This window comes from Lepus europaeus, chromosome 1 (assembly GCF_033115175.1).
Source record: "Lepus europaeus isolate LE1 chromosome 1, mLepTim1.pri, whole genome shotgun sequence".
NCBI classification, from domain to species: domain Eukaryota; kingdom Metazoa; phylum Chordata; class Mammalia; order Lagomorpha; family Leporidae; genus Lepus; species Lepus europaeus.
Window position 1 is genome coordinate 33,381,881 of NC_084827.1, and position 13,742 is coordinate 33,395,622.

General features: G+C 37.1%; 1 protein-coding gene across 1 annotated transcript in view; it reads left to right on the forward strand.

The window, feature by feature from the left end:
* The first annotated feature begins 360 nt into the window (after nucleotides 1–360).
* The window catches only part of TFEC (transcription factor EC), a 44,229-nt gene continuing 30,847 nt past the window's right edge, over nucleotides 361–13,742 (forward strand). The window contains exon 1 of the mRNA XM_062198598.1: nucleotides 361–540. Within this exon, the coding sequence (XP_062054582.1) occupies nucleotides 361–540 (180 nt within the window). The remainder of the gene's footprint in view (nucleotides 541–13,742) is intronic.

The window sequence follows — 13,742 nt, forward strand, 5'->3', positions numbered from 1 at the left end:
CTCTCTCTCTCACTGTCTAACTCTGCCTGTCAAAAAAAAAAAAAAAGCCTATGATGTAGTATTGCCTGCCAGTTGCCTAGTTGCCTTCATATTTACTTGATTAGAAAAGTTAAATTGCCTTTTAAAAACTATAACCTATTAGAATGGTATATTACCTATGAGAGGAGCATAGGCAAGATTTTAAGAGAAAGTAGATGTTACAGTGCTTGCTGTTATAGTTCCATTGTTGATAGGGAAGCTAATTAAATAGGTCATGTCCCACATTGTTTTGTTTTGGTTTGGTTTCAGGTTCCAGCACACCTGGAAAGTCCAACAAGGCCACAGTCACACAAAGCCCAGAGACAGCAAGTAAAACCTTTCATGACTCTTGATCACCAGATCAGCAATCAGACTCTCAAGCGGCCACACCCTCCAGTGTCAAGCGGTGCTCTGCTGGTGCAGCATGGATACCCAACTCCAGATTTTGATGCAGGCTTCACAGGAAACCCCATCACCAAGCTGCTAACTTTTGGGAAAGAAGATGACAATGCAGAATGGCATGTATGTCTAATGGCTGCTTAGGAGATTATACCCTCTTGTTTTGAGTAAAACACTTTAAAAAATTAAAGTCAACATCTTTACAATAAACATTCCAAATGCAAATTAACTTGATAAAAAGAATATGTTAGTTAATTAATTTGAAACCATTAATTATATATATATTAATTAACATATATAATTTTTAGCAACTCATTTTTATACTCATGCCAATTACATATCAAAATGAGTCAAAATAGACACTAGTAGTAAATTGAGTTTAGAACATTCAGTACTAAGTGTGAAGATTTTCAGATAATATTAGTTGAAGTATTTATCCAATTTTTTCACTAAATAAAACAACTTATTTAAATAGCAGTAAATTTGTGTTTTACAGGTGTTCATTAGAATAAGACTAATAATCTTATTGCATTTAATATTTTATGGAATCATATTTGAAATTTTTTCTTCTGATTGCCTATACATTCATTCATTTCTGTTTTCAACAGATACTTGTGTCCCATTTACTAGGTAATAGGAATTTACAGCAGTTGAGCATACAAAAGTAGAGTGTCTAGTTCTATGGAGTTTACATTTATTGTGACTTGCTTGTAAATGAGCCTTCAAAAAATATTGAAGAATGAATAGAAATGGGAAAAAGATTCCCTTCAGTATCTATGTAGAAAGACTACATTGTAAAAGCTGAGCTTTCTTTTCTTTTCATTCTTTCTTTTTTTTCTTTTCTTTCCTGTTTTCTTAGATGGAGCCATAGTCCTATGACCTCCCAGGTTTAATCTCCCAATGTAAATTCCAGAGGATTAGTTTTGATTTCAGATCCCTACTTTTTAGTTATTAAGTCTATAGCCTCCAAGCACACACACACACAAAAATGCACAGAATCCCATTAGTTAGATCCAAAATTATGGAGAAAGATTTTATTTTTACAAATTTTATGTTAATCTGGAAAAGAAAGAAGAGTAAGGACCTGCTACATTGTTTAATAAAATATGAAACAACTCACAAATAGGACTCACTGAAATACAAAACTAAATGTAAATCTCTACATGTATATTTACTTAAGCTTTTCTGCAGTAGATATATAAAGAATTTTAAAAACTAAGAAATGTAGAGTGAAATACTCTATTCACTTTACAAAAATCATAAAAATATATGTAGGATGAAAATCATCTGAACAGTAAATATTAGAACTACACCCAATACAATTTATCTTACAACCACCTCTTCCAAAGTTCATTTCCCTGTGTGGAGATTGATTTTTAAGGGAAAAAAATCTCATCCACAAGGATATGAATATGCCGGTCCTAGGTAAAACTCAGATCTTATTACCCAACTTGTAAAATTTACTTTCTAAAAGTTGAGTTGGTAAGGAACATATAACAGTTTTCTGGGTTTTTCTTAATGTATTTTTTGTTTGTTCCTTAGGAACACATCCTACCTTGATTTTATAGTACATTTGTAAATATAGTACATTTGTAAATATGAAGGAAATTTGTGTATTCTTAGGGGTCCTTTAGTTGGTCTCAATCAAATACAGTCCCAAGTCTTGGAAAGGTTGAAAGATCCAACAGGTGCAGTGGCCCAGGTACAATGTTAACAAGGCTGAAGACAAAATGTTTCCATTGTTTTAAGCACATTATTGAAAATATGTATACAAAAATCTCTTCCAACCATCATTAATTCCATTTAGTCATAGTTTTACTCAGTCAGTGATAGTTTTGATTAGCAAGTAGTCTCTTTGAATTTAACTTATGTACACATTTTCACATAGTGCATCATTCACAGCTGTCTATCCTGAATGGCTGGGATATCCTGTGCTACTGAAATTTCCCAACATTCTTTGATCAGTGCTAGAAGTTCATGCCTCAAAGCAGAAATCATGCAGTCCTGGGACACAGATAGAATAGTGTATTTCCTAAGTGGTATCAGTTCTTAACCATTCTCATCCAAATTTCTACACTTTGAAATGCTGTTTTGATGCTTGCATTTTAAAGTTTCTTAATACAGAGATAGAGTGGGAACTTAGGAAATGGTGGCTGTTACATCTTTGGTGTTTCTTTCTTCTAAACTTGTTTATCCATGACAACATGGAACATTTGATCAATTCAAAGACCCCAGAGATCATAGCTACCACAGGTTAAGTCTGTGAGGACATCCTTAGATTCAGTATTTGGTGACTGGAATTAGGAATAACTTGGCAAGTATAAGCATTTGGCCTAACGGTTTATGACTCCAGATGGGATACATCGGAGTGCCTGGGTTCCAGTCCTTGCTGTGATCTTGATTCTAATTTCCTGCTACTGCAAACTTGGAAATGTAGCGGGTGATGGCTCAAGTAGTTAAGTTCTTGTCACCACTTGGGAGACTAAATGGATAGAGTTCCTGGCTCCTGGCTTGAGCCTAGCCCAGCCACAGCTATTGAAGCTATTGGAGCAATAAGTCAGCATATGTGAGCTCTCTCCCCACTTTCTCTAAAATAAGTATAATACATAAATAATTCTAAAAGTGGAAGAAACTGGCAATTAAAGATTTTTGAGACAAAGAAATAAATATCAAAAACACCGTTTTATTGCATGGGTCTTTTTGGGCTAAATGGAATGTACACTCATAACACATAGGACGATTTCACACTAACCATTGCACCCCAGACTTATCATTTAGCATCCCCAGGGTGCTCTGTGCATCAGCAGTTCTCATGGTGGACAGTTTCTCCTTATATCTTTTCGTTACTTATTCTCTCAGTGTCTACCATTTGCTGGATAATTCCAACTCATTCTTCAAGGTTCATTTTGGGTTTCTTCTCCAGGGTGTTTTAATTAGTTATTTTCTGCCTAGGAATGCATTTTACAGCAACATCTAAACCACATGGTTAACAATTATACTTATGGCATTATCACAGCACACACTATGCTTTGATTATTTTTCATATCCCTTAGTTTGTTGATTCTTGATGAGAAATCATACCTTATTCATATTTGTTTCTCCAGCCCTTAAAACAAATTTCTGCCAAATAATCAGTGTGTATTTTGACAAATTTATAAGTCACTGAACTGTGAGTACCAATTTTAAAGTTATGTCTGTATTTGCTGTTATTGATGTAGTGATGCATTAGGTAATATGGTGGAAACTTTGAAAAACAGAAAATTATATCTCAGTTCAAAGATATTGTCATCTAATGTGGTAGATAGGGAACTTATATAATATGAGAAGGGCCATAAGATAATGAAATCACAGCATTCTAAAAAATAAGAAGAAATGGCAATTCTTGCAGTTTGAGATCTCAAGATATACTGACAGAGGCAATACTTGGGTTGGGCACTAAAATATATGTATATCAACTGCAAAGATGTCACAAGATACATTTTATATATTTTAAGGCTTTAATTTATTTGAAAGGTGGAGAGAGAGAGAGAGAGAGAGAGAGAGAGAGTCTTATCCATTGGTTTACTCCTTAAAATGCTCACAAAAGCAAGAACCTAAAGCCAGGAGCCAGGAACTCCATTCTGGACTCCCTCATGGGTGGTAGGGATCCAAGTACTTGAACCATCATCTGCTGCTCTTCAAGGTACACATTTGCAGGAAAATGGACAGGAAGCAGAGGAGCCAGGCCTCAAAGCAGACACTCTGATGTGGGATACAGGCATCCCAAGTGTGGATTTCATGGCTGCAACAAGCCACTCTATGGAGTGGTACAGAGTAGACAAGCAGGTAGTGTGTTTGAGGATGACATAAAGTGAAACATATAAAGGACTGAAACTGGAAAGGAGAATATAGGTGAACTGAAAGCCTTAAATGCAGACTTGGGTATTTAGACTATTATCCCCAAATGGTGAGGTGCTCTGTCAGTTAGATTGTATCAGATTCACGGACAAGAAACACAACTCTAGTGATTTGACTAAAAGAGAATTCATTTTTCTCCCATAACAATTCCATATTGTATATTACCTATATGGGATACTAAAAGCAATGTAAACAAAACTCAGAGTCCATATTGAGTGTCAAGTGCTATTAAAAATGTTTTGTAGAGATTAATTTGTCTACTCTTTAAAGCAACACAACAGTTCAGTACTCTTTCGTCCACTTTTAAAATGAGGCAATTCACCTGAAATAGAGAAACTCAGAATCCATCTGGCACAGGTCCCTGTTCTCTGTGAATCAAAATAGTTCCAGCCTCCTGCTCCATTTTTCTCCATTACCCTGTGGCTTTTGTACTCACGGATACCTCATGATGACTGCTTCCGATGGCTGCTTATCTTCAGCATCTTGATCTCAAACCATATGGGATGGAGAGGTGGAAACAAAGAAAAAGTTTCTATGAGAAAAAAGGAAAAGTCTCCCAGAAATCTACAATAGATTTGTGTTTGCTGCACCAAACAGAATTAATGCATTTCTTTTTGTTTATTTATTTATTTATTTATTTGACAGGCAGAGTGGACAGTGAGAGAGAGAGAGAGAGAGAGAGAGAGAGAGAGAAAGGTCTTCCTTTTGCCATTGGTTCACCCTCCAATGGCCGCCGAGGCTGGCGCGCTGCAGTCGGCGCACCGTGCTGATTCGATGGCAGGAGCCAGGTGCTTCTCTTGGTCTCCTATGGGGTGCAGGGCCCAAGCACTTGGGCCATCCTCCACTGCACTCCCGGGCCACAGCAGAGAGCTGGCCTGGAAGAGGGGCAACCGGGACAGAATCCGGTGCCCCGACCGGGACTAGAACCCGGTGTGCCGGCGCCGCAAGGCGGAGGATTAGCCTATTGAGCAGCGGCGCTGGCCTATTTATTTATTTATTTATTTATTTTTGACAGGCAGAGTACAGTGAGAGAGAGAGAGAGAGAGAGAGAGAGACAGAGAGAAAGGTCTTCCTTTTTGCCGTTGGTTCACCCTCCAATGGCCGCTGTGGCCAGCGCATCTCGCTGATCCGAAGCCAGGAGCAAGGTGTTTCCTTCTGGTCTCCCATGCGGGTGCAGGGCCCAAGGACCTGGACCATCCTCCACTGCCTTCCCAGGGCACAGCAGAGAGCTGGACTGGAAGAGGAGCAACCAGGACAGAATCTGGTGCCCCGACCGGGACTAGAACCCGGTGTGCCGGCGCCGCAGGCGGAGGATTAGCCTAGTGAGCCGTGGCGCCGGCCAGAATTAATGCATTTCAATGAAGTAGGGGCAGAGTGACATTTAGTAGGTGACTCTCAGAGTGCACACAGGAGTAAGTTTCTGGGTACAAAAGTGTCATCATCAAAGCTGTGTCTCAGAATCACTTTAGTGCCAGTTGAATAGAAAATATTTGATATGAAGATTGGTACCAGGTGAACAGATGAGAATATATTACAATAAAATTTAATGATAGCCAGAATGAAGACAACTGGTGATAGGAGAATAAAGAAATACAGGTGAGTGTTTAGCCTAGTGGTTATTAGGCTGGTTAAGACATCTGCACCTCACATTAGAGTACCTGGGTTGATGTTCAGCTCTGACCTCCAGCTTCCTGCTAATGTGGGAGGTAGCAGGTGATGGCTCAAATAATTGGTTTTCTGCCTACAAATGTCTTCTGGTTTGCTACCCAAACGTCTGCAATGGTCAGGGTTGGGCCTGGCTAAAATCAAGTACCTGAAATTCCATCCAGGTTCTCATGTGGGTGGCAGGGGCCCAAGCACTTGGCCATCTTCCCTGCTTTCCCAGGTGCATTTGCAAGGAGCAGGATCAGAAGTGGAGCAGCTGAGACCAGTTCGTGTGTAGGATGCTGGCATCAATGGCTGTGGCTGTGCCACAATGCTGGCCTCAATTTTTGACCTTTTCATGATAAATAATGTAAATGAGAACTGTAAACAGAAACAGGGTAGTCAGAAGGAGTATAAAGGTTGACATAGAAATAATAATGAGTTAATTTAATAATGAGTATAATAATAAGATATCCAAAAGAAGAAGCTCAAAGGACATTTGAGAGATAAAATCTAGCTCTCCAGAGAGAATTTAGAACTATAAATAAGACTTCATTTGTTCCTTCATCAGAAAAACTGTCATTGCCACATGCTAGGGGCTCTATGTGGAAGGAGAGAGGAAAAAAATTCCAAAGAATTATATTATGTAGAATGTGCAGTGGTATAGACCCGAACACAGAAGTGATATTCTTACCTAGACGTATATCCACAGTAAGAAAGAGGAAAGTGGCAATAGACAGTTTAGCCATATGGATAGCATGCACAAAGAATAGAAGTGGGCAAAAGGATGATGTGAACAGAAAATGAGGCGAGTGTTGATAAAAGGTGAATGAGAGAGTTAGGCAGGCGACAAATCACAGAGAAGCAGTTTGTCAGGTTAAGCAACATCAAGTCATTGAAGGGTTAATGGTAGGGGCCCGGGAGCCATGATCGTATTTGACTCTGTCTTGCTCTGTCAAGGACATAAGGGAAGAAGCTTAGAGGCAGGGATGGGAATCAGTTGGGAGTCTATTTCTACTGTGCTGTGAGAGATGATGATTCTTGGTAAAGCACATTAGAAGGCTCCATGTGGGAGGGTTGGTGACAACCAGATATCCAAGTTTGCCTTGAGAAAGAATCTGGACTGGAGGAAGGAATTTATGAGTTGTCATCAGGTAAACGGCACTGGAAAACTTGAATGAGAAGGAGGTCTCTTGAACTTGTATGTAGTGAGGAGAGGAGGGTGGTTACTAAGGGTGAGATTCAGGAGATCCCAGTATTAAATGGATGGTGAGCGGAGGAGGCCAAAAAGGTAAAGCAAAAGATTTCAAAACAGCAGCCAGTGTAAAGAGGGAAGTGATCCTCATACTGAAGTGCTGTGGATAAGTTTAGGAAGACAAGAATTGATAAACATCTGCCAAGCAGTCAGGGAAAATGGCAACAAAAAGGATGCCAGTAGGATGGTGGGCACAGGAGTTAACAGGAAGTGAAGAGATTGACTGCATGGGATCTATGGGATGTTTGGGCGGAACGATAGTAGGGCATGGACATGTTCTGATGATCTGTCACAGACTGGATGCAAAGGGAAGGCTGCATTTGATGACTAAAATGATGGAGTTTAAGATTTCAGAGATGGGCTAGTGGATGATGATGAGACCCGAGATGTGGCTCTGAGAGTGAGTCACGAGAAGTCTGAATTTAGGTTTGTAGGCTGAACCATCAGATTAGAGAGTGGAAGTTAAAATATCCAACTACATGTGTTGATTTATTTTCCATAGAAGTCTGACAGTTGTTACTGGGCAGTAACTTTTTGGAAGATTTGAAGCAAGGCTTAAGGATAGATTTTATATCTCAATATCAATTTTGAATAATTCTTTAATTTCAATGAATTAGAAAAATAGACAGTCATGTAGGAAGATAACAGAAATGAAGAATAGCAGTGTTAAAGGTAAAAGCAGAACCAAGGAAAGTAAGCTTTTACATATAAGAAAGAAAGATTTCTCTTTGGAATAGGAAACACCTAAGTGTGTTTTTGTCAGGAGAGAAAACTGAAGATGCAAGAGGTGGGTGGTTTATGATGTAAAATTATAAAGGGAAAACAGATGAGTGACTTTTCTGTATGTTCCCCAAAGACAAGCGCTTAACGTAAGTTGTGTTTGGCTTCCTTGTTTCCTCAGCTGTTCTTCACATTCAGTGAAATGTGTTGTCTGTTTAATAGAGAAATATGAATGAAATATCATAAAATGAAATTTTGGCCTTGACTAACAATGCACTGGACTAAACAAAAGGAGCAACATGCATATATTCATTACCTTAGATTCTTTGAAGATATCTCAAAGGACACGGAATAACATCCAAAGTCCTGATCATGATCTGAAGTTGAATCCTCTAGTGTGAAACCCTCTAACCACATGAGTTTATTTACATATAGTTTTAACATTAATTAAAGTTTTAAAGAATTTAAAAATTGAATGCAATTAAGATTTTAGTTACTAATTAAGGTTGCCATATTTCTCATGCTCAGTAGCCATATGTGGTTAGCAGCCACTGTGCTGGAAGGTGCGGGTATGGGCATTTCTATTATTGCAGAAATTTCTGTTGGGCACCTCTGGTTCAGAGAGTTGTGCTTGTCGGTGTTGGTGGTATAGTGGAGAGCATAGCTGCCTTCCAGAGGGTTGTGCAATGTCAGCTCTTCACTTGCTCCTCAACTTCGTCTCAGTTCCCTCTTGCCCTTGCTCACTTGCTCCATCCCCATTAGCCCCATTCTCATTCTTTCTCAAACATGTTTAGCTTCTTCCTACTTCAGGGCTTCCATTTCTTGCTCCCTTTCCTAGGGCTATCCTTCCCTATGTTATTCTTGTCTCTGTTTAAATATCAGTAAATATTTTTCTCTAAGCACTTTCTAAATAGCATTCATTCTTATCAAGTTTTCCCTCCACCAGCGTTACTCTCCCATTTTCACATTTATTAAGCTGTATTCTGTCTGCTTCATCAAGAATTTGAACTCCATAAAGACAGTGACTGAAGATGCAAGAGGTGGGTGGTTTATGAGGTAAAATTATAAAGGGAAAATGGATGAGTGACTTGTCTGTATGTTCTCCTAAGATGTTCTGGCTATGGTAGCCCTGGTTACTGCAAGGTCTCATCTCACAATAAATATTGTTTAATAAATATTTGATAAATTAATATATGAATAATGATCTAATATCTTGGCATATTACTGTATAATTGTTTTAGTAGAAGTCTGTGAATAGTTGATTATCTCCAATTTCCAGAAAACTTGTTTAGAAAATAATATTAATGAAATCATAAGATATATTTTCACATCTGCTAGAGTTTACTGGTTATTTTTGCTCATATCATAGCAAATTCATATTAATGCACACATATAAATTTAGCATTCACAATATTATATACTAAAATTTTAATAAATATGATCATAAAAGAGCTGGAGCAAGAACTAGAGTGAATAGAAAGAAATAGAGGGGAGAGAGAAAGATAGGAAGATATGGTACTAAAAAAATAAAGCTTCTAAAATATTCTCCAGCAAACATACAGAATAAAAGGCTATTTTAGGAAGGAGTTGAGAGATGGACTAGAAAGCTAATGAGGTTAGGGTCACAGAGCCAAATTTCAATCTACCTCTGCCATTCACTAAAAATATAACCAGGGACAAGATATTGCACTTCTTCTTTCAGTTCCTCATCTAATAACATACCCTCTTCATGGAGTTGCTGTGAAGTTTAGAACAGTGCCATGCACATCTTGTGCATTATGTCTGTATTAGTTATTGTTACTATTTAAAATGTCTATGATTATTGTTCTTGCTATTATTTTTTGTTACTGGTCATTAGAGAAGGTAGAATAATAATTTCCATGTAGTCTACACCCATGTGGACTATCAGCTAAAATTTGATTACTGATGTTTGGATATCTACCTACCTGTAAGTTTCCATTACAACTTTTAAAAGAAACATAAAGTTATAGGAAGCCATCTCTCCACATGTTAACTCTAACTCTGGCTTAAAGTACTTTGTGATAATCATTTTACGTATGTAAAGTACTGATTTCCAAGCCTGGAGTATCTTGCCCAGCTGTCCCTGGTCAGCCCTTAGATGCAAATGCAAGGCAAAGCAACAAATCCAAGTGTATCAGGATCACTTCATTTTCATTTCTAAAATATTCTGGATTTTGCTACAACTATAACCTCCACTTACATTGTTTAAAATACTTAAAGATTACTAGAGTTTTTCTTTTTTATTTCAGACTAAAGCACAACTTTTATCATTATGCACAACATTCTAAATTCATTATATTTTGCTAGATGGAGAACATTATTGAGGATATAATCAGTATGGAATCGAGTTTTAAAGAGGAAGGAACAGACTCTCTGCTAATGCAAAGACCAGTAAGTGTTTCCAGATCCCAAGGAGGTCAATGAGAGATAAATAAATAACAGCTAGTGATGATAAATAAGAAATTTTGATTGGTTAGCAAGTGATGTTTTCTTCTGAACTTTTGCAAGAATAGCACAAGCTAACAGATGAATATTAGAAAAGATTTATTGGTGCAGAAAAAAAGTTATTATAGTATTATTGAGGAAGATTACGGGGTCTGTAGTATACTATATTCTATTTTGTGTATCTATCTATAATCTATCTTTCCAAACTCAATATACATGTTTATATATATTACATGCATTAAATTATATATTATATATAATATATAAAATATATAATTATATTACATTAAACATATACACATATATTTAATCTGGTATAGAATTTTCTATGAGTTCTTTAATCTTCAGATTGCCCATTGGAATCAAGCATCTTCATAAGGTCAGGGCTATAATTTTGATTATTTTATCATACTAATGGAGGTCAGATTCAGAAGTTCTACACCTTTGAGAAGAAAAACATATTACTATAATGAAAAATATCAATTTACTTCTGAGCCAATAACCAGAGGTTAAAGATGAACTAAGAAAAGGTAAAACAGGTCTCACACTGCTTTACAGGTAATAGAAAGACTTCTGTGTTGAAATTAGTACAAATTCTTGCAATAATATCAAGGAGGGGGCATAGTTTATCTCCTGTTTGATTACTGTCATCTCCTCATTGTTCATTTATTTATCACACAAAAAATATTACCTGTAAGGGTACTTACCTGTAGGTACTTTCCACACATTTCGAAGGAATATTATTGTTTATGTATGGTTCAGGACCTCTTGGAAAACATAGGAAAAACAATATGAGAAATTGTAATTGCTTTGCTACTTCATACATTTCATAAAGAAAGCAAATTGTGCCTATAATTTGTGCTGTAGGATACTAATCACTATATCAATGGGCTAAGAACCAATTTGTGAAAACATCTTTCTTCTTCTTACTAATTTCCAAATAGACTATCAGATGAGAGAAGTATCTTTTTCATCCTTTTCCTTGGCAGACAGGACCTCCTCGTATGTCATTAACAGGACCATTATCTGCTAAAGTTCAGATGAGGTTTAAAATCTGAATTTTTTTTTCAGTTTTTCTTTCTTTTTTTCAGGATGGAATGCCAATTCTATCTTTTCTCTTTTCATATTTCAACTAGCATAGATACATAAAAACTGAATAATTCTCTAGATAAATATGTTATTAATCTTAATTTCTCCCTATTTAACTTCACAGCATGAGGACACCATTTTAACTAGTATTCAACATCTGGGTTTGAGGAAGTGATATTAATTTTCTGCAATCTTCTCTTTCTTGTATGTTGAACTTATTGCATTGAAACTACATATTGAAACATTCTTTGTCAAATAATGTTAGACAGAGATTGTTTTATAGAGATTGTGCAATGGCTTACTTGGTGAAAAAGAATGATAGTGATGCAGACTGTACGTTTTAGAAAGATAAATATTGCTATATAAAGAACTATCTGCTAATGATCAATGATCATTGCTAATTTTAGATATACCCACAAAACTGTACAATTCAACGATTAGGTATTTATTGAATACTTATTATATGTAAAGCTTAACACTCTAGTCACATTACCTGAAATTCAGATGAGTGAGACCCAATTCTCACGTCAAGGGGTGACACTTCAGTGGTACAACACAGTGAGTGTGTGTGAGATACAGGGGGAGAGTGTGCATTTTGGTGCTACACCCAAGGTGTAATCCAGACATTACACAAATCACTTAACCTGTGCTTTGGTATCTATTTCTATATCATGGACATAATTAAAAATAAAAAAAAATGATCTCCAGGACTGTTAATTTATATCTTACTAGATTTCATGCATGTATTTTAAATGCTGGTCAGAGATTTCCTCTGGAACTTGAATGAAGAGAAATCACGCAAATGTGAGGATTTGGGAAAATGCTTTAGAAAGAGATGATCTTTCCTTTTTTCCAAATGAGAAGATGTCTTTCACTAATACACAGTAAATTTTGAAATAGTCAAAGGCCATCAATCCTGTAGTAGTGCATCATTCCCAACGATTTGATTAACAAAGACTTACAACAAAGTTTGATAAAACACTATATTTGCAGGAAAACTAAAATTTAAACAAATCAAAAACACAGACACAAAAAAGAAAGAAATGAAAGAAAGAGATGCTCTTCAACACACAGGAAGTATAGATAAGATTTTAAGAGAGGTATGAAAGCAGAAAATTAGCAAGAGGAAAACATAGGGCAAAAAGGAAAAAAAAGGAAACAGAGAGAGAGAGAGACAGAGACAGAGAAAAGTAGATGGAGAGAGAAAAAGTCTTGTATAAGCACAACTAATAGTTGTTGAATGGTTCAAGTAGATAAAAATGAAGACCTGTTAAGATTCAGAAGAACATTTTGGGTACATATGTTAGCCAATGAACCTTTGGTTGCAGGTGGTAGAACCTAACATATAAAGCTTTAGTGTGAAAGGGATTTATTGATTCGAGTCATTTAAAAATGCCTAAGTCATATTGCATGTGGGCCTCCCTCCATAGGCTTCTGGCTGGCTTTATTTTCAGTTGCTGGGCAGGTACTCTCCGCCTGTACCGAGCCATGCATACATTTTTTTTCCCACCCCAGTTTTTTGTTGTTGTTGTTTGTTTGTTTTTAGATAGTCACTTCTTCATGAAGAAGAGAATATTTCTGGTGAATTTAAGCCAATCTTGGTGGGCCCATTTCCTTTGCTGGAAAATTCTTTAAGAATTGGCTTGTGCTGCACTTTTTAAAAACAATTTAAACTGTACTTTGGAAATTTATATCTCCTAAATAAAAGTAAACAAAAGATTTATTTATTTGAAAGAGTTAAACAGAGAGAGAAGGGGAGAGAGAGAGAGAGAGAGAGAGAGAGAGAGAGAGAGATCGTCTATCTGCTGGTTCAATCCCTAGTTGACCACAACAGCCAGAGCTGTGCCGATCCGAAGCCAGGAGCCAGGAGCTTCTTCCGGGTCCCCCATGCAGGTGCAGGGGCACAAGGACTTGGACCATCTTCTACTGCTTTCCAGGGCTACAGCAGAGAGCTGGCTCAGAAGTGGAGCAGCTGGGACATGAACTGGCACCCATATGAGATGCTGGCACTGCAGGCAATGGCTTTACCCTCTACACCACAGCACCTTCCCCAATATATTCTTTCGAAGAAGGAAGTCTCACTTCCTTCACTAGTCATAATTATTGGATTTACTCAAGTTGTTGCTTAAATTCATTTCCTTTACAGATTCATTTATTTATTTTGAAAGTGAGAATTGCAGAAAGAGGGAGAGAGAGAGAGGGAGAGAGAGAGAGAAGGAAAGAGAGAGAGAGAGAGAGGGAGAGAGAGAGAGAG